This window comes from Ornithodoros turicata, unplaced genomic scaffold, assembly GCF_037126465.1.
Source record: "Ornithodoros turicata isolate Travis unplaced genomic scaffold, ASM3712646v1 Chromosome31, whole genome shotgun sequence".
Classification (NCBI taxonomy): Eukaryota; Metazoa; Arthropoda; class Arachnida; order Ixodida; family Argasidae; genus Ornithodoros; species Ornithodoros turicata.
The window spans coordinates 924,561-951,538 of record NW_026999355.1 but is presented as its reverse complement, the minus strand read 5'-3'; the positions used below and the strand labels follow the sequence as shown (position 1 = coordinate 951,538).

General features: G+C 45.9%; 2 protein-coding genes across 3 annotated transcripts in view; one reads left to right on the top strand and one right to left on the bottom strand.

Moving 5' to 3' along the window:
* Positions 1-26,978, bottom strand: part of LOC135373721 (metal cation symporter ZIP14-like) — a 97,144-nt gene that overhangs the window by 7,338 nt on the left and 62,828 nt on the right. Inside the window, exons 6-7 of the mRNA XM_064606800.1 lie at positions 14,311-14,512; positions 13,334-13,521 (exon numbers count right to left, since the gene is read on the bottom strand). Of these exons, the coding sequence (XP_064462870.1) occupies positions 13,334-13,521; positions 14,311-14,512 (390 nt within the window). The remainder of the gene's footprint in view (positions 1-13,333; positions 13,522-14,310; positions 14,513-26,978) is intronic.
* Positions 8,845-11,445, top strand: LOC135373726 (coagulation factor IX-like). Of its 2 annotated transcripts, XM_064606810.1 has the most exons (3): positions 8,845-8,906; positions 9,037-9,239; positions 10,789-11,445. In XM_064606810.1, exons 2-3 carry the CDS (start codon positions 9,114-9,116, stop codon positions 11,347-11,349), a joined length of 687 nt encoding a protein of 228 aa, XP_064462880.1. In that variant the 5' UTR covers positions 8,845-8,906; positions 9,037-9,113; the 3' UTR covers positions 11,350-11,445. The 2 variants fall into 2 exon arrangements, with proteins under 2 accessions (XP_064462880.1, XP_064462878.1); XM_064606808.1 differs by lacking the exon at positions 8,845-8,906 and having other exon boundaries at positions 8,941-9,239.

Here is a 26,978-nt window from a genome sequence, read left to right as displayed (position 1 = left end):
GACCACCTCGTGCTTCTCAGCTTGGATGAACATAGAAGCAAAGTGCAAGCTAGTTGGTGTATACATGACGTTAGCAACATACCCCTGAGCTTGGGGAAAACGCAAAAGATAACACAAAACGAACAGCCAACCGTCGCAGCGTCAACGCGCACATGTGCGTACAGAGACTGCTTAGTTGGGCTAGGCCTAGCTGGCATGGGCCGATTAGCAGGCCGATGGGCCGATTAAATTTTGTCATACGCTGATTCGTCTCGTTTACTTCGGGATTCGTTTTCTCGTGACGCGCGCAACGTCCGTGGACTGCCAAGTTGTCGCCGGCCCGGCGCTTTGGCGCAACTTGGGCGCAAATACAGTAAAAGCACCGTGTATGGCGCAGCACCCCGTGATTGGCGCAGTTGGGCGCAGATGGCGCAGTACTTCCATCACTGGGCCCGACCAAGCCCGTACCCAACGCCACGGAGGCTTTTCCGACCCGAGCCCGACCCGGCGGCCGAAAGGCCGACCGTGGCCCGGCTTGCAGCTGCGTAGGCGGACGTCATCCCCAAAATTCTGGACAGCGACGCCTTGCGCCATCTTGTGGCCGCCCCGCGAAACAAGTCAAAAATACAATGGGAAGGTAACAAAAATTGCTATATCTGCCGTTCTACTTAACATATCAAAATTTTCCCCGGGATATAGTATCAGGGAGCCCTTCTGAGCGCATTCGAACAGAAATCATCGTTGGGTAACAAATGGCATCGGTTCCCTAGAGGTTGTGCATTTTGGACGGCTAATACATGGGAGGTATATGAAAAGTGCACAAACGAGACAACTTTATGAGTTAATATCTCGGGCTCTGATGAAGATACCACATTTTCCCCCGGGATATAGGTTCTGGGGTAAATGGGAAATTAAAATTTATTTTTACCTTTGCGGTACTCCTACCGCAAGCGGTTCCCTGGGCCAAAAAAGTCTCAAATGGCATATGTACACAAGAAGATATGTTTGGCTTGACCGCAAAGAGGGAAGGCATAGCGTGCAAGCCGTCTCAAGGGTTGCTGGTGTTGGCTGCTGAGCTTGCGGTATTGGTCGTGGTTTTGCTTTCCTTTTTTGTGTGTGTGTTTTGTTTAATCATCTGTTGATGGACGCATGCATTGACAAATGCCGTAGTTAGTCTCAAGAGATGACCTGCGCTAAGCGACATTGGTGACAGTGCCTGCTCCAAGTGAATTAATTCACTGGGAATTGGTTAACTATTTATTTGATGTCACTTTCTGTTCACTAACTATTCACTTTAATCCGGTAAGTGGTACTTATGTGGATAATCAATGAATCAGTTCATAATGAAGTACTTAATTAACCGATCAGGTAATTAAAGTAGTAATTAGACACTTTAATTTGGTAAGTGATACTTACGTGAATAATGAATTAGTTCATAGTTAACGAATTAATTAATGGACTACCGATTCAAATTAGTTAACGTAGTTGTCATTAATTGACATATTAATTAGTAAATTAATCAATTGAGTACCCGCTAATTCGTCACAATCATTACAAACTATTTGCTAATTACTGAATGAATAATCACGTTACTTATAATTAAGTGGCTAATTAGGTACCAATAAATTAAAGATGTAACTTAGTATCAGCGCACAAATATCGGTTTCGCGTAAGTCTTGGGTCTTCTTTTGCTCGTGTACAATAGCCTGCATAAAGGATTTCATATTTATTTATTTCACTATACTGTTGGCTCTGTCGAGCCTTGACAGGAGTGGGGGCACACGCCCAAATCAGGAAAAAGCAGAAACATGCACCACGAAAGAGCATTTCAAGTAATTAGCAGTTAACACGACAAAAAAAAAAAAGAAAGAAAGAAAACCAACAATCAGGCAACACCAACTCCGTTTGTCCAACTGTCCAAATGGCTAAATATGAACTGGAGTAATAAGCTACTTTTAGTACAGTGAGAAACTGGCGTAGTTGGTAATTAGCGATGGGAACCAAGGACGCGCCAGGCATAACGAGGACAACTTCTGTCTCTGTCCCCGTAACGCCTTGCGCGTCCATGTGTTGCTTAAATAGCTATCCGTTTCGAAAGGCGTTGCGTTTCGTATTAACAAGGCGTTTAAACGCTTCACCTTGGCATAACGTTCAAACGTTTCAGTTTAACAGAACGCTTAAACGCTCCAGTTTAACGTTTCACATTAACGACACGTTTAAACGTTTCGCATTAACAAAACGTTTAAACGTTTTGCATTACATAAAACGTTTAAACATTTCATAAGGAAAGATTTTCCGGACTATACGTTAATCTAAACGGCGTATGAAACGTTTAAACGGAAACGTTTTAAACGAAAATCAGAAAAACGTTTTAGACGCCGAGCCCTAGTTATGATCTGTCTATTTAAATCATCTCCTGTTCGTGCGAAGATGAGAGCGTCAGCAAAGGGTGGCAGAGAACGAGGCCTCAGAGGGACCGGCATCTGCAAGGGATGTTTAAATATGCGGTCTCCGGTGCGTGGAGATTTTGTCGCGTGTTAAAGAACCCTCAGGTGGGAAAAATTCACCCACAGACCGACCACTGTGGCGTCGATCATGACCACAGTTGTCTCCCGACGCAAAGCATTGAATTACCAGAAATTAGGTATTAGGGTACAACCACTGACGTTTACATGTTTGTTCATTGTTCTTGCGGACAGATACAAAGTACCTCCCCCTAATACATTCCATCGTATAAAGCCAGAAAAGTAAGAAGGAGTAATGTCTCTGCGAGTAATACCCCAAAACCCTGTCCTTTGAAAGCAACGCAGAAATCTGCTTTCAAGATAAGCGCCATCTGTCTGTTCTTCTGTCTGTTCTTCAACGCTGGTTATCATCAGACGGGACGCGCGGTTTTCTGTGATAGTTCCGTCTCAACCCCCCCCCCCCTTGCGAATTTTTCCTCCTTTGCTCCCCACCTGCCTGTGTGTAATGTTTCCCTGATTGCGCATGTGATGTTAGGGGAAGCCCTCTCTTTAGGAGCGCCTGTCCAGATTTTCTGGCCATGTGAAATGCGATCCGTCCAACCGGTTCTATCTACACTGTGTACGGCAAACGACAACGTATAAATTGATGATAATGAACGGGGAAATTCTCCACATGAGTGCGCCCACAGGAAACAGCATAAACCACACATACGTTGCACGCGCCAGCGCAGACTTTGATGCGGTTTGTGCGTGAGCTACACGTGAACGTCGAGTCCAGTCTAGCGCGCCTGTCTATGGTGCACGCCACGGCGAGGGCGAGATCATCAACATGGCGAGATCCAGAATAATCCGAGGCCTATGTTCTAGTGTTTTAGCATAAAAAGAGAGGGACGACCCCAGGCGCATGGGTGCTTTGTTTTCAAAACGAATGTTGGGGATTAAATGATGCGAAAGAATATGGCTCACAAAAGCTCGACCCGACTGAGGCTCGAGAACTCTCGACTTAACCCGAGCCCGACCCGAGCCCGCAGTCAAAACGACTTTGAGGCCAGACTTCGGCCCGCGGGCCGTAGCGTGCTCGGTTTTTCGGGCTAGCTCGGCCCTTTGCAGTGCGCTAATTCCTACAGTCTATCGACGCATTGATGGAGTTTGTCGTCGCTTGCCATTGCAGCCGTAAACAAGAATCCCTTCTCCACCGCCTACAACTCAATGTTGTCCGTACTCACTCGCTTCTCTTCAAAATGTACCGCATAAGTTCCCCAAACTGCACTGTCTGTGGCGTGGAAGCTGGCATCCCACACCAACTCCTGTATTGCTAACAGCACGTCCACCATTGGAACACCCTCCGTTGCCGTCTGCTTTGTAATATTTTTCCTTGGCCCCGTACTGGACCCCAACCAGCGGACTGCCACTGCCACTCTCCTCCGTTTTCTCAGAGGCCCAGGAGACTCCTGAACTGCATGTGACTTTCTTTCACCCCATGGCCGATGCGGTTTCCGAAACAAAAAGGGAATGTCGAATTCCCTGAATTTCCGAATTTGAACCGCATGTGACTTGTCACATGCATATGATTATGCAGTTCAACTCTTTTTTCTTTCCGTTCCGTCTTACTTCTTTTCCGTTTTTTGTTTCTTTCTCTTTTTTCTTTTGAATACCAAGCCGGCTCTTTGCCTGGACAACCTTAATTATTGACACTTTGCAGCGCCGTCTTTAGTCTGAAGCAACCACATTGATACGGCGGTGAACGCAAAGCTACCAGTCTGGACACTTGAAGGGAGACTTCGCAACCAAATGGATTTCAATGTGTCCATTCCCACCAGACTTCAATTTCAATGTGTCCATTCAGGATTTCAATGTGTCCATTCCATCGGACAATGTGGTATTCCCACAACCATTTACCTGAACAGAACACAGTTGTGAAATACCTCACTTGAAAACGAAGGGGGAATCATAAAAACGACTTTTGAAATTTGAAAAAGTCTGGCTTACACCGAGGGTAGATGGAAGTGCTTCTTTCTTTCTCTGGTCGGTCAACGTCACCGTGCATCAGTCATACCATTTCTGTGCTGTTTCCTGACTCTCAGCGAAGCAGCTGACCGGTGTTTCTTTCCACCAGTGTCTGAGTAGTCTGATCCCGAATCTTCGTCCATTGTTTTGTTTCGGGAATATAACACGGCGGCTGCGACCGGCGTGGTATACTACTTGTCCGCTCCATACAGAGTGATGTCAACGCGGTGGCCTTGTGAGGGAAAATTTTCTGCGGCTTCCTCTCCACGTTACTGTTTCGGTTTGATTGCTTTCTTATTTGAGGCATAATTCGTCACATGAGGAAAAAAAAGTCGATAGCAGGAATACAGTGGATGTTATGCACCAACTACGATGTGCAACAATTTTTTCTCCGATCGTTCCGAAGTCTCCCGCCCAACCGCATGAGGCGTTTCTCAGCGGCCAGCCACGCTGTCGAACAACGCCGAAAGCAAACAGCATGCATGGTTTCTGCAACGGCGGACGGACAGCGCTCCAAGCGAACGTTTCTGTAACCTCTCAAGAAAAGAAACTCTACATAAGTGATAAACACTTTTATTACGAGTAAAAAGTCTCAAAGATGGGTGCTTTTGAGTGATAACATATTACAACGAACACGATACTGCAGCAATGCGCCCTCACGGAGCCATGTGTTGTGAATGCCGGTCCGGCTATTCACAATTAAGGCACCCAAATACATACACAGCGCGAACGCAGCATTCCAACTGACAACTTCATTGCACACTTCTCTTTGTGTCCTGCATGTTGGACGCTCACATAACGATTACGTTTCTAACATCCGCAACAATCTTCTGATCTACTGACGAACGCGATCCGCCCGAGTAATTTGAGAATTTCCGCGTGCCGCCATTTATGGGGTCTCTCGAAAACTGGCGCGACCGGAAAAACTTAACCTGAGGCTAATCCCTGATTGGTCACTTGGGCGCGCCGCTTCCGTCGCCCGCCGCTCAGAGTCGTCGATATCTGCTCGCCTCGGACTTCTGGGATGCTTCTGGGGCTGCACCGCGTCTCTATTGTTCGCCGCCGCTCTGGCTGCCGCTGCAAACGCCGCGGCAGGCCGCTGGAGAAACGCCTCATGCGGTTGGGCTTTTAGTTGCATTCCTCATGGACAGCCTATCCGCTGTCTTAGCAGAGAGCGGTACAGTATTCTTGTATTCAAACGAGTGATATCCCAAAGGAATATTCTAGTGGAAGAAGGGCCAAGTAACTGCCCATGTAGGGTTCGGATCCCGGGATTTCGTTATAATTTCATGTCCCGAAATCCCAGGATTTCGCGATGCCAAATCCCGGGATTTCGGAATAATGAATTTCGGCTTTCTGGACAACGAATATGCGGTCATACGAGTAAAAAGGAAAGAACGATGTATTACCAACTTTTGGTTTCAAGCGGCCCTCCCCTAAAAATATCATTTGCAATCCCAAACCGAACCAACCTCCTCGTCCACGACGCATGACAAAGACGTTACCTGCTGACTTATGTGAACCACGCAACCTGTAACTGCGAACAGCCCTCATCCTGCAGTAAAACTCCTACGGAATCGTGAGTCTTCCGATTCATAAGGGCACAGAGAGTATACAGGGTGTTTCACGAAAATCCCCCGGCTGAATAATTCGTGAACAGGTGGCGCCATCCAAGACATTTCTTTTTGGTAAAGATCCTTGGGAGATCGGCTACGAACTGAATAGTGAGCGGCTCATTTGCATACGCTCACTAATTAAATAAACATCCTAACTTTTAAATTTTACTTCGCACGCTTACGGAACCTCTGTTTTACGCATCGGGACCTTCAGCGAAAAATATTGCAAGAAAAAAACTGCGTCGAAACTTAGTGATTTTTTCGAGTAATTAATTGGTTTCGGTTTACATATTTCTTGCGCGGAGCAGTACACCAATACGCTCTTTGTATCAGATATCCGGCTGTCAATTTCGTGTTCATCCGCCTGGTTGACACACGGGGGTAACGGAGGATACGGAACAGCCGCAAGACCGCAGGAGACACTTTGGTGTTCCTTCTTCTCTACAGGCTCCGCCTCCAGTTTTCAACAAATTGGGCGAGAACGTTGTCATTCGGGATGATGGTTGGCTAGGAGCGCGCTATGTGGTGTGGTTAATTTTTAAGAGTGTATCCTACTACCTCACAGCACTCACAGCACATGATGACGGCGCATTCGTCATCATCCATGATAAGAGCACGCTATCTCACCTACGGAACGACAGAACCGCCAGCGCTGTTGACCAGTCGCTTTGATAAGGAATATTAAATCATGTCAGGCGGCTGTTCCGAATCTTCCGTCGTCCCCGTGCATGAACCAGGTGGATGAACACGAAATTGACAGCCGGATAGCTGATACAAAGAGCGCATTGGTGTACTGCTCCGCGCAAGAAATATGTAAACCGAAACCGATTAATTACTCGAAAAAATCACTAAGTGTCGACGTTTTTTTTCTTTTTTTTTTAGTATTCTTCGCTGAAGGTCCCGATGCGTAAAACAGAGGTTCCGTAAGCGTGCGAAGTAAAATTTAAAAGTTAGGATGTTTGTTTAATTAGTGAGCGTATGCAAATGAGCCGCCCACTACTCAGTTCATAGACGATGCCCCAAGGATCTTTTCCAAAGAGAAATTTCCTCGATGGCGCCACCTGTTCACGAATTATTCAGCCGGGGGATTTTCGTGAAACACCCAGTATAACCTGTACCAACTCCCCCTATATTGTCCTGTGACAGTCCGGTCAGAAACATGGGTCTGGGAAACACCGTCTTATGATCTCTAGTACTCCTCACAACAACCGTGCAAAATATTTCAGAAGAAATCGCATAGCGCGATTTATAATCGATTTTTTTCTATGCCGCAGTTGGCCCAGAGCTCTCGCGTGACATGCGTAAGAGCAAAGCCGCACGTGACGTGCGCATGCCTGTTTGCGCGGTAGTTGGTTGTTCCGTGCTAGTATTTGCCCATTATGATGCTTTTGAGTAGCAATCACACGTTATGCAGAGGAAACTGCAGAGTAGCGTCAATGTAAACACGGGTATCACGACGCAGTACACCTCTCTGCATTCTCAGCAATGTCGCAGTCCTGCACCCCACTGTCTCCATTGGGGACGTCATGCTCGCGTGACTGATGACGGACATACAGGATCATTGGGACAAGGAGTATGCGAGGGAGAAAAACGGAACCCGATGTCTTCAGAGGAGTAGTTTTCATTCGGAATCTCGAAAACCACCCCGTTTTGTGAGCTGAAACTTTCCACACAGCATGTAAGCCTGAGTGGCAGTTAGACAGAATCAACTTCCGGTTTTCCCAGACTGTCTCGGACTGTCCTCGTCTCTTGCTGCAGTACCATTATGAACCTGTACCAGCTGTCCCTATACAGTCCTTTGATTGCACACAATATATGCAGAATCTCTCTCCCCACAGAATTTCCCCTTCTTTTAATCTCCAGGAATACGTATGTTTGAAAGTGATAAGAAAAAACTAAGAGAGCCTTTTGAGAAAACTAGACTGGGATGCTCCAGACCGGCACACAAAATTACTGTGAATGAGTAAAAGGGGAGAAAAGTAAAACGCACCAATCCCTAGAATACTCCAGCGGAAGATGCGAAAAAACGTCACTGGTTTTAGCAGCCGCTTTAGTATATATAAGCGGTGAATGTCAGGTCTTCTCGTGCACTGCTTAGCCGCGGGAGATATGCTGAGCCGCAGCCACAAGATATACCGTAGCGACGAGACGAGACGCCTTCCAACGCAAAGTCGATTCCTGCATGGTGCGAAAACTCAATATAGTACGGGGCGAAACTTTAGCCCGATGAGCAGCGTTTTTTCCCGCTTCCCCCCCCCCCCTTTCGTTCTTTGTGTGTTTTCTTCCAGTAGAATGTTCCGCGAGGATGACAGGAAACGCGCACTGTATCGCAATTTCTAATAGTATGGTGGATGTGCAGGTGGATACATTTCTATACGGCATCCTGTGAATAGCTGCAAAAAAATCTCGATCACGTCCCGAGATCCCAGCATCCACGTTTAAAAATCCCCAAATCCCAGGATTGGAATAACGGCCAGGGATTCCGAACCCTATGTCCATGGCGACGCCGTCACGAAGTTCGCCCACAGGTCCCCCACGGTATGCCCACACCACCCCACACTGCCTAACTCGTGCCCACGTGCCTCGACAAGCCTTGGCTACTAGACTGGATAGGAGCTGACAGTGACAAAATCCGTAGCCAACGGAAGCAGAAGAGCAAGCGTTGCCAACAGCTTTCGGAATTGCACCTGCTTTCGCGGACTAAAAATACGCGACGTTCCCTCGGCTGATTCAATATGGCTGCCACCGGGCGCCTACACTGAGAGACGGAAGAAACCTTGTTCAAGTCGTTTCCTCTCCTCCGACCCTCCTCCCCCGCTTTTCCTTCTAGCCTCTCTCCGTAAGATTTCAATGGCCAGAATAGAAAAGTGCATAGTATTTCTGTTGTAGGTTCGACATGTTAAGGCCAGTACAACTTCTGCCTGTTCTTGTGACTCTTGAGCTGTTTCATGGCCTCTCATGCGGTGCAGTGAAGCCAGATGGGACCACGACTGCGAGACGCCAACGTCGTGTAGTGGACGGCATCTTGGCTCGCGATGCTCCTTGGATGTGCCAGCTAGGCCTACCAGGCCATCGTGGTCCGGCGTTCATCTGTGGCTGTAGCCTCATCACATCTCGATGGGCCGTTACAGCAGCGCACTGTATTCCTCGCAACGCATCGGTTATGCCTCAGGTGCGGGCTTATTTTGAGACAACTCTTTTATTACACAGTACTGAGCAACAGTAAAGCAATGTCGTTGTCTCTCGGTGTTTTGTACTACTTAGGTTCATAGATCTGAGCGCGCCGTGTACGTCTGAAAAACAAACGCACGAACGAAGTCGCATAATAATGGATAACAATGTAATCCTAGTAATAATGGTAATGGGCGTGGTACGGTGTTTATTATGTCAGCGCAATGTACATTGGTAGCGCACCTGAGAGGCAATCACAAAGGTGTGTGGGTTCGAGTCCTGTCACTAACCCTCGCTAAGCTTTCGTCAACTGTCTTTCAGATGATTGCTTGGACGTTGGTGAGGCTTAATGTTGTGTTTATCTTAAATGTTCGTTCATCTCCCACAGTTTACGTTCATACAGACCACTAGGGACGAGAAAGATGTTTTATTTCGCAATCGCATTCGTCGACAGAAGCTTGTCAATATCCGGAGCGTAGGTCCATGTCACTACGCTCCAGTCCAAGTACCTCAATCGATACGCAGGAGTGGATACGCGTCCTTAGTGGCGATTTTATTGAGGTTGCGACAGTGTACGCAGATATGCCATGTACCATCCTTCTTCCGTACCAGGGCAAATGGGGACAACGGAATTTCGAATATTTCTGTTCCCGCAATTCCAACTTCTCCTCCTCCTCCTAGATGAGGATAGAACACCTCCACCAATTTGTAGAGAATGAACCCGCACAAGAAAGGCATAATAGGCAGCGTATGTAAGCGTACTGGGTAGCCAGTTCGACTTCGTCGAAACTTACATCCCCATTTTTTTCTTTATCGCATCACCATCGATAGGCAGCATAATGAACGAATGTGGCGGTGAAACACCTCATCTCATCGTCATTCATGTAGTTGTTGTTTGTTGTAGCCTTCATCCTCTTCCACGTCGTACAAATATGTCATGGCTCCGTGTCGTTTAATTAAAGGGACAGACGCCTCCACAAATGCGTATACACGAGAAAAGTAGCGCTATCTTTGACATCGTTCCATAGTTTATTTGGCCAATTTTCCCTCACGAAAATGTGCTTACAGATATTAAGTAAACGAGTCTTATAAACCAACACTGCCTCTGCACCAGAGGAAGCTCTAGCTGCAAAACGTCACGATGACGTACGTTTCACGGGCGAATCAGAGGGCAGCGTGCAGTCGACCTGCACTGTCCCCGAGTTCGTTTGCTTCGCTTACTGGGCGCCTTGCACACTCCCGCCACTCAAGCAGTTAACGCTCGCGAAGACGATCACTCACATAGGTCGGTTTCACTCTGATGTTTTACTCGTATTTCCAGAGAGCGACCTCAACATGATCTCAACATCTTTCATATTTTCCATACTTTCAACTCTTGCGGAGTATTTCATCAAATGTGCACAAAAGCTACGCCAGTAATTCGCGAGGAATAAAATGCCGCCATAGTTTTGGGATCGATTGGTATGAAAGCAGCCGCCCATTTAAACCCTGAACGTGCGATATATGTTTGGTGTTATCCAATCCACTCCCTCTTTAACGACTGTCTGCAGGTTGCCATTGGTGGTCATCGACATCGTGGTGCTGCATCGAGTCCCGCCGGAGTCCCCATTGTCCTCGCAGTGCGACACCCAAACTTCACTAGCCACAACATTCCATTCGAAAACCGTCACGACCTTGCACTTCTCCTCCTGTCACGTGATGCACCCCAGGGGCCTCGACTGTCCTTGCCAGGACAAGCTCTGTCCTTCCAAGAAGGTGTGGTTTTCGGCTGGGGCCATGTCAACCCTCGTGGTCAACCGCGACCAGCATTGCGGCTTCGGGAAGCCAGTATTCCTATTGTATCGCGTGACCGTTGTGAGATGTCGCTTAGACGTCCGCTGGGGGAAGGAGTCTTCTGCGCCGGATTCGAAGAAGGCTACAGGTCGGACACATGCGCGGGAGACAGCGGAGGACCTTTTGTTGTGTTTCTGCGCGGCGAGGAAGTGCTAGTCGGTGTGGTTAGTTGGGGGGAAGGGTGTGCCAGACCGGGAAAGTTTGGTGTGTACACGAAAGTTGAGAAGTACGTGCGCTGGATTACGGAAGTGTTACAAACAACGAAAGTAGGGAGTTAGTTTGCAATAATTCTGTGCTGCGCCAATCGTGTTTAATGTTTTGTGTTACGTGTTGCAAAATAAATAAATAAATAACATTTGTGTCCATCACCGGCAGAATAAGACAGTTTCAGTTCCGTTGTCAGTCTGCAATTCAGAGGGTGTCATGGCCAGAAAGAAAAAAAAAAACATATATAGAAAGTCATACAGCGCAGCAGCAATTTACAGCTGCTGCGCACACAGCAGTAATCTAGAAAACAAAACAATTGTGCATTTCCGTTTCTTAAGCGCTGTTCGAGAACGGTTTCAGTGAGCAGGGCGTAGCCACTCACATGCTATGGCTATAGGTTTCTCAAGAAGAATTAATGTCGCTCGCACCCGTACTACATCGCGAGCATTGGATCGCTAAGGACGGGTCCTTCCTTCCTTTGGTTCCTTCCTTCCCTAGACCCTTCGCGAGCTTCTACGGTACAGACCGCCAGGACACTTCGGGCGCGTGTGTCCTCAGTTTTATAGCACGGTAGAAGCCGAAGTAGTACAAGGAAAACGTCGCGCTTCCCATGTTCCCCTGAGTAGCTTCAACTTTATAGGGTTATGCTTGTGCCCACAGAACTTTTGAAAGAAGCAGTTCAACATTTTGCGGACTTCCCATGTATGGTTGGATGCTAGAATGAGGCTTCATGCAGGTCAACAGGTCCACGCTAGCCCTGCCAAACGACCACAGTTACGGGGCTCTCGGTCGGCTAATGACGATAATCAGGAAGACTGAGACATACTGGAAGTCGTGATGGGGATGATTCACTATAGATTAACGATATTAGTTAAACGATAACACATTTGATGACTTGCGCGTACGTCCCAGTAAAAAGCACAACAAAATGAACTAGGTCGTATTCCAATGTTATTCCGGCCAGCATCTAGTGAATATGCATTCTGGAACGTGAATCCTAATAGTAGTCGCCAGCAAGATAGGACCACAAGAACAAACAATAAGCTATGGCCCACGGCTGTAGACCAGCGCGTCTATAGCTGCGTTTACGTGAACGCGACAAAAGCGTATCGTGTCGCCTTATCGCAACAAATCTTCTTCGACTGGTCCACGTCAACCAATCCACTGGTCGGGATAAGTGCGAGGAGGTGCGATAACTCGATACGATGCGCCTCTGTCGAATTTATGTAACCGCAGCCTATCCACGTTCTGAAGCGGCAGCTCGCAACGTTTTGTTAGCGAGGCATGCTAAGGGTTTAGCTCGAATTCTAGTGTTACGGTTAACGCCGATATCATATGCCAGAAACACAAGAAAAGTCCATGACGCCCCAAAAGACATGTGGACTCTCCTACCTGCCCTATGGCTGTGGTTACCTGGAAAATATGGTAAAATCCACCTCACGTACTTGCTGCCCTAGGAGAGGTGCTCACACCACAACATAAGGTTTGGACCACATATGGTTTCTGTCTTCACTGTCAAGTTCATCTTATACTTTCACCGAACTACCAAGACCAGTGAGGAAAGTACCGTTTGCCGCGATGAAACACCCCAATCATCATCAAAGTAAAGTTTGAGTCGGGACACAAGCGCGTGACTCTGCACCATATATAGAAGCGCGTGAATGGTCTTGGGGAAGGCACTTGGGTGCCGCTTAAGCTGGCCACTCTTGACAGCAGGAAAATACGGTCACTGGAATACAGTTTGCCAGAGTGGTATAATCTGATATCATTCGTGGTAGTCTGACCCTACAACTAGTGAGGACGTTAGTGCAAAATTTTAATTTCAGTGCTCTTTTCAAGTACGCCTCACAGTGGCAATCTTAGATCTCTTACATATTTCCTTTGTCTCTCTTTTTGATGGCGCGTCTACAGATGTTCAAAAAGCTTTTTCGGTGTTCCATGGGATAATCCTTGCAAAGGACTCACATCCCAACAACAACAACAACAATTATGTTCTGACGATGAAGTGGGGAGGTTTTCCAGTGTAGGTGTGAAACGCTACCCAACCCAACTTACCATAGCAACGAGTGAGATGTAGAGGAACATGCCAGCAGCCAGCGCAAAGATGTGCGGTGCCCCTTGAGTCAAGTCGCCGACTAGGATACCAACTCCCAAGCCCAGAAAACAAGTGAGTGCAGAGAGGAAGTTGTACCCTACTGCTTGCCGCATTGACATGCCAGCGCCCAGAAGCACTGCAAAGTCCCCTGCAATTACATAAGATCATCACGACTCAACTCTTCCATGTGAGGGGTAATCATCTTTGCACTACTGGGAGGACACATGCAACAAGTAATTCACCAAAAAGCCAATGAGTGTACTATAGCTACTATGTATTGTGTTTGTCCCTAGATGGCGCTCGCCTCGACTAATTTGTCTATCAGGACACATGCAGAGAGCAGTATAGCACGAATGGAAATGGCAGCACACAAATTGTTTGGCCCCACGGACCGGCTAATTGTTTGGCTACACGTATGGTTCCTGCAAGAGTGCAGAGGGCTTTCCAAAATGTTCGTTCAACTAGTTACTATGAGACAGAGTCCTACATGGCCTGCGGGTTCCGGTACAGTGCGGCCGCTTTACACGTTTAATGATACATACGATATGTCCTGCACCACGCCATTAGGCTTGACATCACAAAAAAATGCGGTAAAAGTATCGGCTGAAAAGTTTTTTTTGTTTGTTTGTGTGTTTCTGTGTGTGTGTACAAGAACAGTGCAAGGGTGGAGAGACATGCACTATGCGCCACAAAACCTACGTACCAACTACACCAAGTACTAGTTCCGTTAGTTAGAAGTTACCCTAACGTTAGTTCAAAGTATAGGCCACTGACTTGCGCCGCGTCGGTTACTCCGCACAGAGGACGGCAAGGATACCAGCCATTCCGAGCCAAGACCGCTACTGCTTTTCGCTACCTTTCAAGCGGCCCATACTTTTTCCGTACCCGGTACAGAGTTCTGGGAAGCGTCTAATTTGAGAAACATTTTGACACTCACCAAGTTCATGAGGGAACTCCTCACAGAAAACAGCTAGCGAGATGGACGCTCCAGCTAAGAGACTCTCCGAGAATGCTGCTCCGATAGAAAGACCATCGATAAAGTTATGCATGCCGTCGCCAAAAATAATCATCCAGGCCACTGTGGCTATGCTGCCTCCATGCAGGTCTCCATGATCATGTCCAGCATGATGCCTGTCGATCTATGGAAGAGACAAGTTACTAGATGTAGTGACACCGCTTTGCTAAAGTCTCGTGCGCGACAGATGAAACAGTAAAAATATTTGCGTTCCCCGACGTTTTTTTTTTCGTGTTATGTTTGGATCTGATGCGAGAAAACGATGAACGAAAATTAGAGAGACTACAAATTTTACTTTTCCACAATCATTACATATTATTTTGCTTATAGCTATCGTAAAGGTCGAATGAAGCCAAGTAGAGGCATTGTCATCCTGTGATTTCCCCAGAAATTCACTGCTGGGAGGGGGGGGGGGGGGGGGTGTATGCTTGGTGAAGGTTCCACTTAAGGAATTTTTCTTAGACACGGAAAGACACCTGGTGGCGGGAATCGAGGCATGGTGACATCTGTGCACAGCTTTCCCGTTTTATTTGTACATGTTATTACGTTAGAACACAGTACATTGGAATACAGATTCATTATGAACGGCATTTCAACATTAAGATAAATGATCAAATCACAAATTGTTCTTGATGATCCACATTGAGTTTGCGTGCCCGTACGCATTTTTGCTCGTATATGCGCGCAATAAATGCATTGAACAGTCATTTTCAAGTGATTTTGGACAAATACATGGTACGATCGTATGCATGACTGTGGTCCTACAGCCCAAGTTTGACAGTACAGGATGTAATTCGCTGCGCCGGAGTCTCTACCAGAACGTGTTGGTGGCCGAGCTGGGCGGGGTCACCTGAGAAATTTCAGGGGGGGGGGGGGAAATCCCTGTTGTCATCAATGGCATTCAGAGAAGGAGGATGCAGTCTCTACCTTCAAGTGTTCGGCACCTTACTCAAATTTGTGCTTTATGTATGACTCCCAAAACAACACTATAAAAGGCCGTGTGCAGAGCGATCGCCGCGCCGCCATGCGGGAGACCCGCAAACGAGCTGGGAGTCTAATGAAAGAGCTCGCCGTTGTCGGCCTCACAGAGGTGTGCAACGTCACCACTAACGCTCTGGGGTAATGCGCGTTCTGGGCCGACTTCTAACTCTGCTGGGAGTCGTACGCGGCGGCTGCATTGACAGATAGGCAAATCCACAATGAGTGATTCAGCTACCGTGTCCGTTCATCACCGTGTTTTATGAAGAAATAGTGTGGACGTTTCTCGCCACACGTAATGACACGCTGCAAATTATTTCTGTGGAAATCAGCAGGTTCGAGCACCCGACGCCTCGCAACTGCGCTTCCCTTACAAAAACCGCCCTTAGCATGAAAGGCAGTTGCGGTTTGCGCTTTTTATTTTATTTTAATTTCACGCCTATGGCGTTTGATCCTTTTAGCTCGTGTCGTTTTACGTATACTAATTACTCTGATAAAATATGTACGGCATTAATTGTGTACAAGCTGAGAAAAAAGAAACACTTGAACTTGAACTTTTACTTTCTTTCTGGCGAACGAAGGAGATTTCGACATCGTAGTGGAAATTTTGGGAAACTTTGAATGATGTGTGCTATACCAAAAGTGGTATGATGCAAAGGATATTGCGATTTTCTTCTTTTGGCGTCATCTCATCATCGTCTCTTTATGTGTGTGTGCGTGTGTCTTCTTTTTGCAATTGACGTATCTAATTTTGACTCGCATTTTAAAGCAAGCCCACATAGAGCAGTTCGCAATAAAAATCGAAAGATATATGCTGCTAAACTAGCTATCCCATAAAAAAAAGTCCTCAAACCTAGTACCAATGGAGAGTTAAGCCCACAGCAAAGCCAACAATACGCAATGAAAAGAAGGTTGGCACACGTAAATCGATCTAATTTGGCAAGTTGAACTCGAAAGTTACCTACCGTAGTGTGTGGCTTAGTGAGTGTCAGCCACATTCTCATGTGACTATTCTCAAGAGATAAACCACACCTTCTAGACATAAATACAATCTTCCTTTCTGAGAGACAGAGTTAACTTCGAGCGCCATCCGATCATACAACTACGTGTTGGGGCCGAAAAGTCAGGAAACCCAAAAAATCAAGCTAAAAGAATCCACAAGCTAGCCTGCATTTACGCCATTCTGTCAAGCTCAAAGAAACAGTGCTGGGGGACGATGTAAATGCAGTGATGATGTAAATAAAGTAAATATATTGTTTCTGCAGCATCAATGGGAAGGGAATCCAAAGAGCAATCGGGATATTCGCGAAAGCCGAGTATTGTTGTTGAAAAGGTTTTTGTTAAAAGATTGTTCGGGTTCAGGAGTTTTGACAGATGGAGAAACATCGGGCGAGCGGTAACCCGCTGCATGTCAAGCTATTGACGCGGTTTGACTTAATGCCAACGACGACACGTGAGTTATGTAGTAAAAACTACAAGAGTCTTGCCCTTGCGAAGGAGCGCCTGCTCGAAAACGGGACACACTATATCTAATATGAGGCAAAACTACGAGAACGCGTACAGGAAACATGAATGCAAACGGGCGCAGCGTCGTCTGCTAGCACCCAACGTCTCCCGAAGCATTTGCGCAGTTTTTCCGCCAGGGGGACGAGCAGCAGCGCCCTATAGGCGCTGCACACCGCCTAAAGCAGCAATCTTGCATGACGAACTAGCACTGGGAACGGGACAGAGAGAGGAGACGACAGGACAGCTGCTAGACTTCCAACAAAAGAAGTGCTAGTTCGTCGTGCAAGATCAACACCAACACGACCGGTTTTCACCTTGATGGCTAAAGCAGCAAGTTTCAGCGAAACCCGCAGGTACTTCGACGCCCGCCTCAGACCTTTCAATGCAGCGTGTCAAAGACACATGGCTTTCCCGTCGCTAGCAGAACGAAGGCGACATTTGTTGGTCGCTAGGCAGCGTTTGATGGACGTCTGCCTGCCGATAACGAAACCGCCAATTTACGCAAGCTGCGCTACGTTGCGCAATCAGAGGCAGAAGATGGCTATCCGACGATGGCATTTTAGGACTTCTGGCTAGTCCAGTGAAGAGCCATTGAACACTTTTACGCATTATGGAGAAAGCCAGGATGCCGAATATTTGTATAGGAAAGTCTTAACACGACAGGCATCCACCAGGACATGGTGGAGATGTTGCGGAAAGTTGCCCCACACTACAGCACGGTGAAGAAGTGGGCGGCAAAATTCAAGCGAGGACGGGACAGCCTTGAATACGACCCTCGTCTTGGCAGGCCTGCGAAAATGATCGCACAAGAAAACAAAGACCGTCCAGATCGGTGAGTCAACATTCGGACCATCGCTCGTGTTACAGGTAGATGCAAACGTTGCGCATCTTGGCCCGATATCTGGATATGCACAAGGACTCTTCCGGATGTGCCAAAAGATTGCTCCCGCCTGATCAGAAGCGCACGCTCTGCACCACATACGGGGACAATCTCCAGCTGTTCAGGACGGATCCCGAGACCGGTTTGTTGACTATTGGCAAAACCTGGGTCCACAACATCCAATCCAAATTGAAAGCCCAGTTCAGACAGCCGAAATACCTCAGAGCTCGCTCACAGCCTGGGACGTGGATAATAGCTTTACTACTGCTGAAAGGAAGCTCGACTGAAAACGGGCACCATACGACACTAAAGCTTGGTTCACACTACCGTGTTTCATCGCGGTCGGAAGCTGACGAACTTTGGTTAGCGTACGGACGCGTGCGAGACCTTCTGCAAGAGAATGCAAGGAATTTGCCCGAAATAATTTTTTTTTTTTTCGACGCACGCAGCGAGTCGCAGGCGGATAACCGATCGCCGCCTTCCACACATGCATGGTGAGGCGCGTCTTCTTAGCGTGACATGCATTTCAATATGGCGGCCGCTGTAAACCTAGAGCGCATGGATGAGGCAAGAAACACGATGCAGGAATCGTAACACTTTCATTCAAGCCAACAGCAGTTTGTTTCACGCCAGACTCAAACGTGGACTTCAGGATCCGCCATAACGCTTCCTGGACAAGGACATTACGAAAGACGCGCATTGGCTTGCACTTTCGGTGAACGCATGTATGTGAACAGTCTAGCGGATCGCTTATGACCCACGTATTCGCACGCAGGTAACTGAACGCAATAGAACGCTTTGGTGTGAACCATGCATAAAGCAGAGGAATATGCTTCGCACCTGCAAAGAACGGACGAAGATGCCGTTTTTCAAGACAACAAAAGTCGCATTGTTATCTTCAAATGCGATATCTTCGCCCGAAGACATTTCTTTCGCGATGGAAACTATTATTGTTTCGACTGTTGTCACATGCTTCGCCGCGCTTATCGTTCTTTCAAAATATCCCTACATCCTACATCTGCGACTGACATGCCACCCAATATCATGATTTGTAAGGCATTTCTCAAACTGTATAGGAGCAGACAATAAAACCCTGACGGAATAGACCTCTACCCGAGAAACGTCATCATGACGTTGGTAGACAGACTGAAACCGAAACAAATCGGAAGGGGAGCGCTGGGTTCCACGAATGAGCATTTTTTCGCTGTCTCCTACTGAAAGAAAAGTAGGACCGGAGGTCGCGTCCCTTTTCGGGGACTATCGTGATCCCCACAAGAGCGTGGCTTTCGGGCGCGACCTTGTTCGCCCCTAGCTTCCAGCGTAGTTCAACTCTACCAAATTGGTGGCGCTGTCCAACATTATGACGTCACTTGTTTACAAACAGGGAGAGGTCTATACCCGATCTCGTGGCAGAGTCTTCTTTGGCCCAAATCGTGATCGGTACACCCGCTCTTCCTACGTTTTCTAAAGGGACTGTAAAGTGCAAAATAACCGCCATATTTTTGCCCACCATTCTGCGCAACATCGCTGTTTGATAGCACACAGAGAGCATTACCTTTCAATTCGGTGTATTTTTTATGCATAAATACTTTGAAGATTGCCGGAACGTGGACGATGCTGCCAACGAACAGCAAAAAAGAGCAACTTGGGTCCAGGACGTCCTAGAATTGGTCAACTGGTACACTTTAACTAGTTAATTTTGTAGAGAACATAGCTGATGCACGGTATTGTTACAGTTAAACGTTATTTTAAAAATGACGTTCACTTCCAGGCACTTCGAGCAACATAGATTACATCAATAAAGCATTCAGCCGCTTCGACGCCACGATCTGCTGCGCCGCGCCGTCTGCAAGGCAGTCTTTGTTATCACGTTGTCACCATACGCCGTGGGTGGACATATTGGTTGCGCGAAGCAGAAAGTAAAAGTATGTTAAAGTAATCAAATCACTTGTCTGTCGCTGCTGTGTCGCGTATTCGAAAGACCTACATATGCCTGGTGTATGTTGTAGTGCTCGGGGAAGCAGAAACCGTTCATCTTCGACGTCGGGAGTTTTCTACATACACATTCCTCAGGACAGTGTGCGAAAACGAAAGTGGTTAGACTATGAGATACAGCAGCCGTGTCGTGTGTGCTCAGCTCATTTTGCTGCTGGTAAATACGAAGATGTCATAAGAAGGCGAAGAGCGAAAATGTCTGAAGAAACTGCCGTTCCGTCACCAGTCCTTCTGCTTCACCGACGTGACGAGCTCACCACAACGTTTCATTTATATACATGTATCACACACGTATATACAGGGTGCCCCAGCCAAGTGTATACAGATTCTTTAAAAATATATATAACACTTTTTCCAAGATGAAATCAATTGCAATATAGCATATGCTGAAGGGCACTCCCTAGGAGGCCATTAGCAAAGTCCAAAGGCAATGTCTTAATTAACTTTCATTAATTAACTTGTTAATTATAAAAGCTACAAAGTTGTCCCAATTAGAACATATGTTCCTTTCGGTCACCTGATATCGTAGCCGTTTCCAGAATAAAAATCCGTTCGATAGGTCGCCCGCAAAAAATTCGTGAAGGAACGCCATTTTTTTTCTTTATTTTGTTCATTGTGCTTCTTAGAAGACGCGTCTTTCCTTCATCCCCAATGTGAGAGGGAGAAAGAGCACACTATCGCCTCTCGCGTCCTGGAAAAAGAAACAGAACATGCAACCCAAGATAAGGCCAGTTCCGATAGAGTCACCCGATAAATTTGTTTTTGTTTTGTTTCCGCAAGTTAAAGCTCATCTTAGACGCATGAGGCGGCACTGTGCTCCTTCCCCCTCTCACGTTGGGGATCGAGGAAATACGCGTCTGCGAAAATGCGCAATGAACAAAATAAAGAAAAAAATGGCGTTCCTTCACAAATTTTTTGCGGGCGATCTATGGAACAGATTTTTGTTCTGAAAACGGCTATGATATCAGGTGACCGAAAGGAACAGATGTTCTCATTGGGACAACTTTGTAATTTTTATAATTAACAAGTAAATTAATGAAAATTAATTAAGACATTGCCGTTAGACTTTGTTAATGCCCTCCTAGGGAGTGCCCTTCAGCATATGCTATATTGCAATTGATTTCATATTGGAAAAAGTGTTATATATATTCTAAAAAAATCTGTATACACTTAGCTGGGACACCCTGTATTACGATATATCGATGACGCATCCCATTTAACATATGTGTTAGCCTACCTGTCGCTTACTGGACACTGATTTCATTTTAGGGATATTTTAGTGTTGAAGTGGTACTAGACTGCTTCGTAGTATGTAGAGATGTCATATCATTTGAACATCTTGTAAAAATTTTTATTTTGAAATAGTTTTGGTCGACTGAGATGATTACATGGGCGTGCATTTCAGTCACTGTATCGGATAACACTGATGCTGTCAGCTCATTGTCCACGTCGAGGGACACTGTTTGTGAAGTACGCAGTAAAAAAGAGTACAGTCTGAACCTGCACTGCAAGAATTGAGAACCAGCGACAATCTGTAATCTTGAATATCCCTACTTTGCGGGCAACAACAACTATACTCGAACTCGACCACACATGCTGCAGCACTGTTCCTCCGACCACTATGAAGTCTGCATGTAAGAAGTGCATACAAGATTATGCTCAACATGCTCTGCATTTGTTCCTATTGTGTGTGTGTGTGTGTAATCCAGGCACTCAAGTTACTATGACAAAAATAGCTGAAAGCAGGTATGCAGAAAATGACGATCCAGAGTTGCAAGGAGTAACAGTTTTCCTGCCTGTGGCTTTGCCCGCCCTCTTGCTTCTATCAGCAACAGCTGCTTGATTGCTCAAGAGGTAGAATAGGGGTGAGTGTGTCTCCAGATGTTTTTTTTTTTTTTTTTGCATTCCTTACATGTTGACACACACATGCCTGAAGGGGACATCATGTGGGCCTATGATTACACCAAGCCCAACTCCGCAGGTTCTGCCAAGTCCACAGGTGGAGCCAGTAGCTCTGTTACATGTTGCGGACTTTGTAACATTTTTTGGAGTCTTTAGGAGAGGTGCACAACATTAGTATGACATGAACAGTGGGAGAAGAAACTGATGACAGCTACTACCCATTTGAGGATAGCTTCTTCGAAGGATACAGGAACACTTCCTGGTGGTGTATAGTTATGAAGAAGGAAGGCTAAGTAATTTTTTAAAGATACGTCCTCTACACCTGAATGTCCACTGGAACAGCGAAAGTTCATTGCCTTCGAAGACCCACTCTTGGAATTTTTCAAAGTGTGTCGCAGCTAAAGTGATTCATGCAAGGTTACCACATCATTTCGGGGAACGCTTCTCACTGTGGTGTCGGTACGTACAATGGGGTAGTCCTACATTTATATGAAAACTACACGAAGTGGTAACATCCACAATTCTAAAATTTTAGTCGACAGAGATTTGCTCTTTTTGTATAACAATGCTTTCATTGTATATATTTATTTTGTCACAACTAGCTCATTAGAAGAAAAGTTATCATCTTCACGAAGATGACAGATCATTGTTGGATCTATGTCTGCGAACTAAACTCAAGACAAGGAGTACAGACAAATTCTCGTTAAATGAGAATTTGTCTATACTCTGTCTCGGGTTTAGTTCGCAGTCATGCACCAGCTTGACAGTGCCATTTCGCTTTTGGATCTATGTGCTACATTATTATTCCTGTACTCTTTTCGTTACAGGAGAATATAAAAGCATGCAACTGGTAAAATATAACTTGCTTGTTAAATTCAAAGGGGAAAGAAAAAACTGCTTATGCTTCTTTTATTTTGTTCCAGGTGTTATAGCTCTATCAAGTACGTCAAAATGTCAGAGGCAGAAAAACCTACTGTCTCCTGAATCCCTGGTTAATATAGAAGAAATATATATTTAGAGTTGTGACAAGATGTTTCTTCTGCTGTTATATTACATTTTTCAATTAAATGTTCTGACAAGTCTGTTTGTGTGCACTGAAGCACTTTATTTGTACAGTTTCTATTTGCAGGGCTGTCAGAATTACTTTAGAAAAGTATCTCAGCCACAGCGAAGTAACGTACACGAAAAAGAATATGTGTGTACAGTCATTCCCATTCGCAGAGACTCTTCAGGCTAGTTTGGTTATTGAATGGCTTTACTATGTGTGGATGTTAGAAAACAGAATTGTAAGGATAGAGAGTGCCTGTTACTGCGTAATAAATTATTTAGCCATTTTGGAGCACTATTTAGTTTGCCTGGGCTTCACCTGACATCGACCCGGTAACACCAACACTGCATATGGTTAACTTTGAACCGAGATCAACCTGTCACTAAAACTTGAAGTCAGCATCCGTCTTTTTTTACAAATGTTAGTTGGTGACATGATAATGAATCAGTTACATGTACGTACTCCTTTTATCAAAACAGAGTACTAAATCCCAACCTCAGTTCAAACGTTAACTGGCATTTGTGAAACCTTGTCAATTTCAAGTGCCGTAATTTCACGCGTATAAGCCGCACCGCAGATAAGCCTCAGGAGCCGTTTATGGGAACGTGTCGAAAATTTTCGGGCAGATAAGCCATGGGCAATACAACACAACTTGTTTGCTGGACAAAGGAGACCATAGAGAGGGCCATAAACCCGGTGGTTCATACTCCAGGGTCGGCAAGCTGTACGAAAAAGAAGGTACGTTCTAGCGTTCTACGAAGATCGGATTGTGCCCTTGTTGTATGTTTTTCATGGATCGAGGGTCAGTGGCCTTCTGGAAGATATGAATCACTGTAACCGCTTTCGTTAAACCTGCTTGGGGAAGGCACCAGGAATATCAGTCGACTCGATTGTGGACACGCCTAGACGCGCCCCTGTTGTGTAAGAAGGATATACCAGGATATAAAAAAAAAATACCAGGGAAAAATACTCATCATATAAGCCGCACCCGTGGATAAGCCGCAGAGCGCCTGTGAGAAAAAAAAGTCATGCATAAGTCGCGGCAAATACACGTGAAATTACAGTATATAAAGGGTTATGAAATGAATTCAGCTGAACTACACCGATCAAAATTATCATATCTGCTCTCCATTATATACAAGAAAGAATTTGACTGAATTCTGACCCTCTGCATTTAGCTTGCATTTTGACTCTAATTCACGTTTTCTTCCCGAAAGCAGGATTGGGGCCGTCCCTCCCAGCAAAGACCTCCCGGATTTTGTTCTTCGTGATACTTTCTGACCCTCCGCAGTTAGCCTGCATTTTGACTCTTATTCCCATATAGAGGACGCGAGTACATACTATATGTACAGATATGAATACACGATGCTGCCCCCCCCCCCGTTACGGAATGGTCCAGGAACAAAATATAATTTATAATATTGTGTGACTCTCTAAAAAGAAAAAGCAATGAAAAAACTTGCAGCCAGAGGAAATGAAAATTGCTGGCATCAATATTCCTGCAAGTCTGGAGGTACAATACTTGTAGATGTCTGATGGGAAGGCATCCGTCACGACATCTAATGACACAAGCAGGGAGAATCTATATATCCATCTTGTGAATTGCCAATGGGCGATATAACTGAATTTCCTACAGAAATAAGGGTTTTCACGATCAGCTTGCTGCTCAAGCAGCGTGTAGTACAGTCACTTGTCCACGGCGCTGTCGCATGTTGTCATACTCTTTGATTTCACTGATGTATGTAAAAGACACTTGCAGGACTGCAGTGTCAAGACACAGCATTTTGAAATATTAGTCGTTTGTGATGCAATTGTCTGTCTGCTTTTTACAAGCATTCTCTACCTCTCGCAAGCACAAACACTCGTCCGCAGTATCCATCGGCTTTCATATCCCATATGAACCCCTGCACGACGAAAAAACAGTGCTTGTTTTGACTTACACAAGTTCTTCTCCTTGATACATGAAAATTTCACTAACCAGTCCGTGCTCCCGGCACAATAAGCTCCTGTTGAGGATGGCGGTTGCTCCGGAAAATCTGTGGCCGAGGAACCTTCTGCTGCGATGCACACACTTTCCAGTGTGCTATCGTACAAACAGAAGCTCTCTGCACGCGATAGTTATAGAGTGCGGAGTACTAGTGCGCTCAGGATCTGGATTCAGGCAATTGCTGGCAGACTGTAGGTTTCCTACTAGGTCGCTGGATGTGCAATCTTCGAAAATTCAATTGAAGAAAAACTACAGCAATTTCAGCAGAGTTCTTTGGCATTTGAACTGTAGAAGGTTCCAGGTTTTCGCTGATCATAAAGTTTTGATAGGTTTATATTCACTTTTCGGCCCCTTGAAGTATCTCGGCAACAGACTGGTGTCAGTCGATCGTTTCAGCAATGTGTCTTTTGGAAGTCCTCTTCAACAAGCACAATGACCTGAGTGCGGCCGTCCTTGCCGACGCAGGTCAGAGGATTCATTGCTATTGTGAGGACAGACTTCAAATATGTCAAAAGGACAGCACAAGGTAGATGAAGTCTGAGGTGATGACTTGTGAATTGCGATTGGCTGACGTGTATCACAGCACGGCAAGAAAAATGGCCACAGCTGTGTTCTGTCGCAACTTCTTGGTTGTAATATTGAGACCATAGGCGTGGAGTTCTTCATCTGCTGGAGAGGGCCAGGCATGACGATGCCCCCCCCCCCCCCCCCCCTTCATACACAGAGGTCGGGCAGGGTGTCCATGTCGTCATGCTGTGAGGCAAATTTTTACAGGTTTTACAGGTTTCCATGTTCACTCGCATGAAACACGCTATTCTTAAGATATCCTTCGAAATGTTCATCTTGAGTGTCAACTGAGTAGATTTTAGGATGGGCTCCGGCCCACCCTTGGAAAGTTCCGAGAGGGCCCAGGTCCCCAAGCGCCCACGCAATCAGCGCCAAAGGTTCCAGCATATTTACATGTGAACACAGCTGACTCAATCCACAATAGCTGTTAGAATTTTCTGCAGTATGATATACGATACAACACATTGAGTCTGAACACAGTACAGAAAGTTCATGGCACGTACCATGTTGGACGCTCTGGGGCCCTATCCTCATAAAAGTAATCGACGCCGATTGCTTTAGATCTCTTCGATCATTGGTGCACAATTGAAAATGTGTGAATATTAAAAGTGGTTGACATCTTTTATCAACCAATGGCCCAACGTGTTATCTTGGAATGCGACCCGTCTTATTGGTGTTTCCTCCTGATAACCCGAAGGCCACACCTGTGATCTGCCCGCCGTACCTTGTTACTTCGGTTCTTTGATGTCAGAAACATAAAACTCTTCCAGCGTAAAACTTAATTTCGTGAAAAATATGCTAAAAAGTATGCACGTAACTTCCTTTTTTGCTGTTTGTCATTTTTCATGACGTACAGGGTGCAAGACGGCAATGTTTGTGTGACACCGTGATTGTACTTGGCATTTATAATTAGTAGCAGTAGTTATGTCCTACCCCTTTTGTGTCAGGGTGGGCTTCGGCACTTCACCTTCACAGGAGTCGTGTCATTGCCTCTGGGACAATTGGGGCAAAAAAAAAACTGCAGTATGTGGCCATGAGATGGCGCCGATGGCATGCGACAAAATGAAAAAACCCCACAAAGGATCATGCAAAGGATTGAATGGACAGTGTGGCGCAAGCCTTGAACGCGTTTATAAGAAATCGGTTGGTACTTTAAATCATGAGCTTGAGCTTATTTTTTATTTTTCTGTGTGTTCGTGTGCTCGATATGTGAAATGATGTTATGGAAGTCGCATTTCAATATGCGTCTTTTGCTCGTTAGCTGTGGGAGTGGTAATGGTACCGCAAATCAGTGTTGATAGTTTTACTCAACAAACAGTGAACTTTGATCGATTAGTTTTTTGTGTGCACACCGCTATATTGCAAGAACATTAATTGTACGACGCTTCGAAAAGCGCGCCACTTTCACGCATACGAGGCGGTGATCCGCGCAGAGAAACTGTGTTACACAGTGAAGCGCGTTGTGCAGCGATGCTTTCTATCATTATTAAACAAAAACGAAGAAAGATATGAATTTTTTGTTGTGACGAGCACATACAGACTTTATACAGCACAATAAATGAAAATGCACATGCGGGGGCTCATCACAAAACCTGTCGCCACTCAAAGTAATCGACCCTCTTTCGCTACATTACTTTTAAGCTTTGAAACTAATCTTTTACGTCATTGTTACGTCAAAATGATGTAGGGTCACGGTCCGAGAGGCTGTGAAGGAAAACTAGGGATAA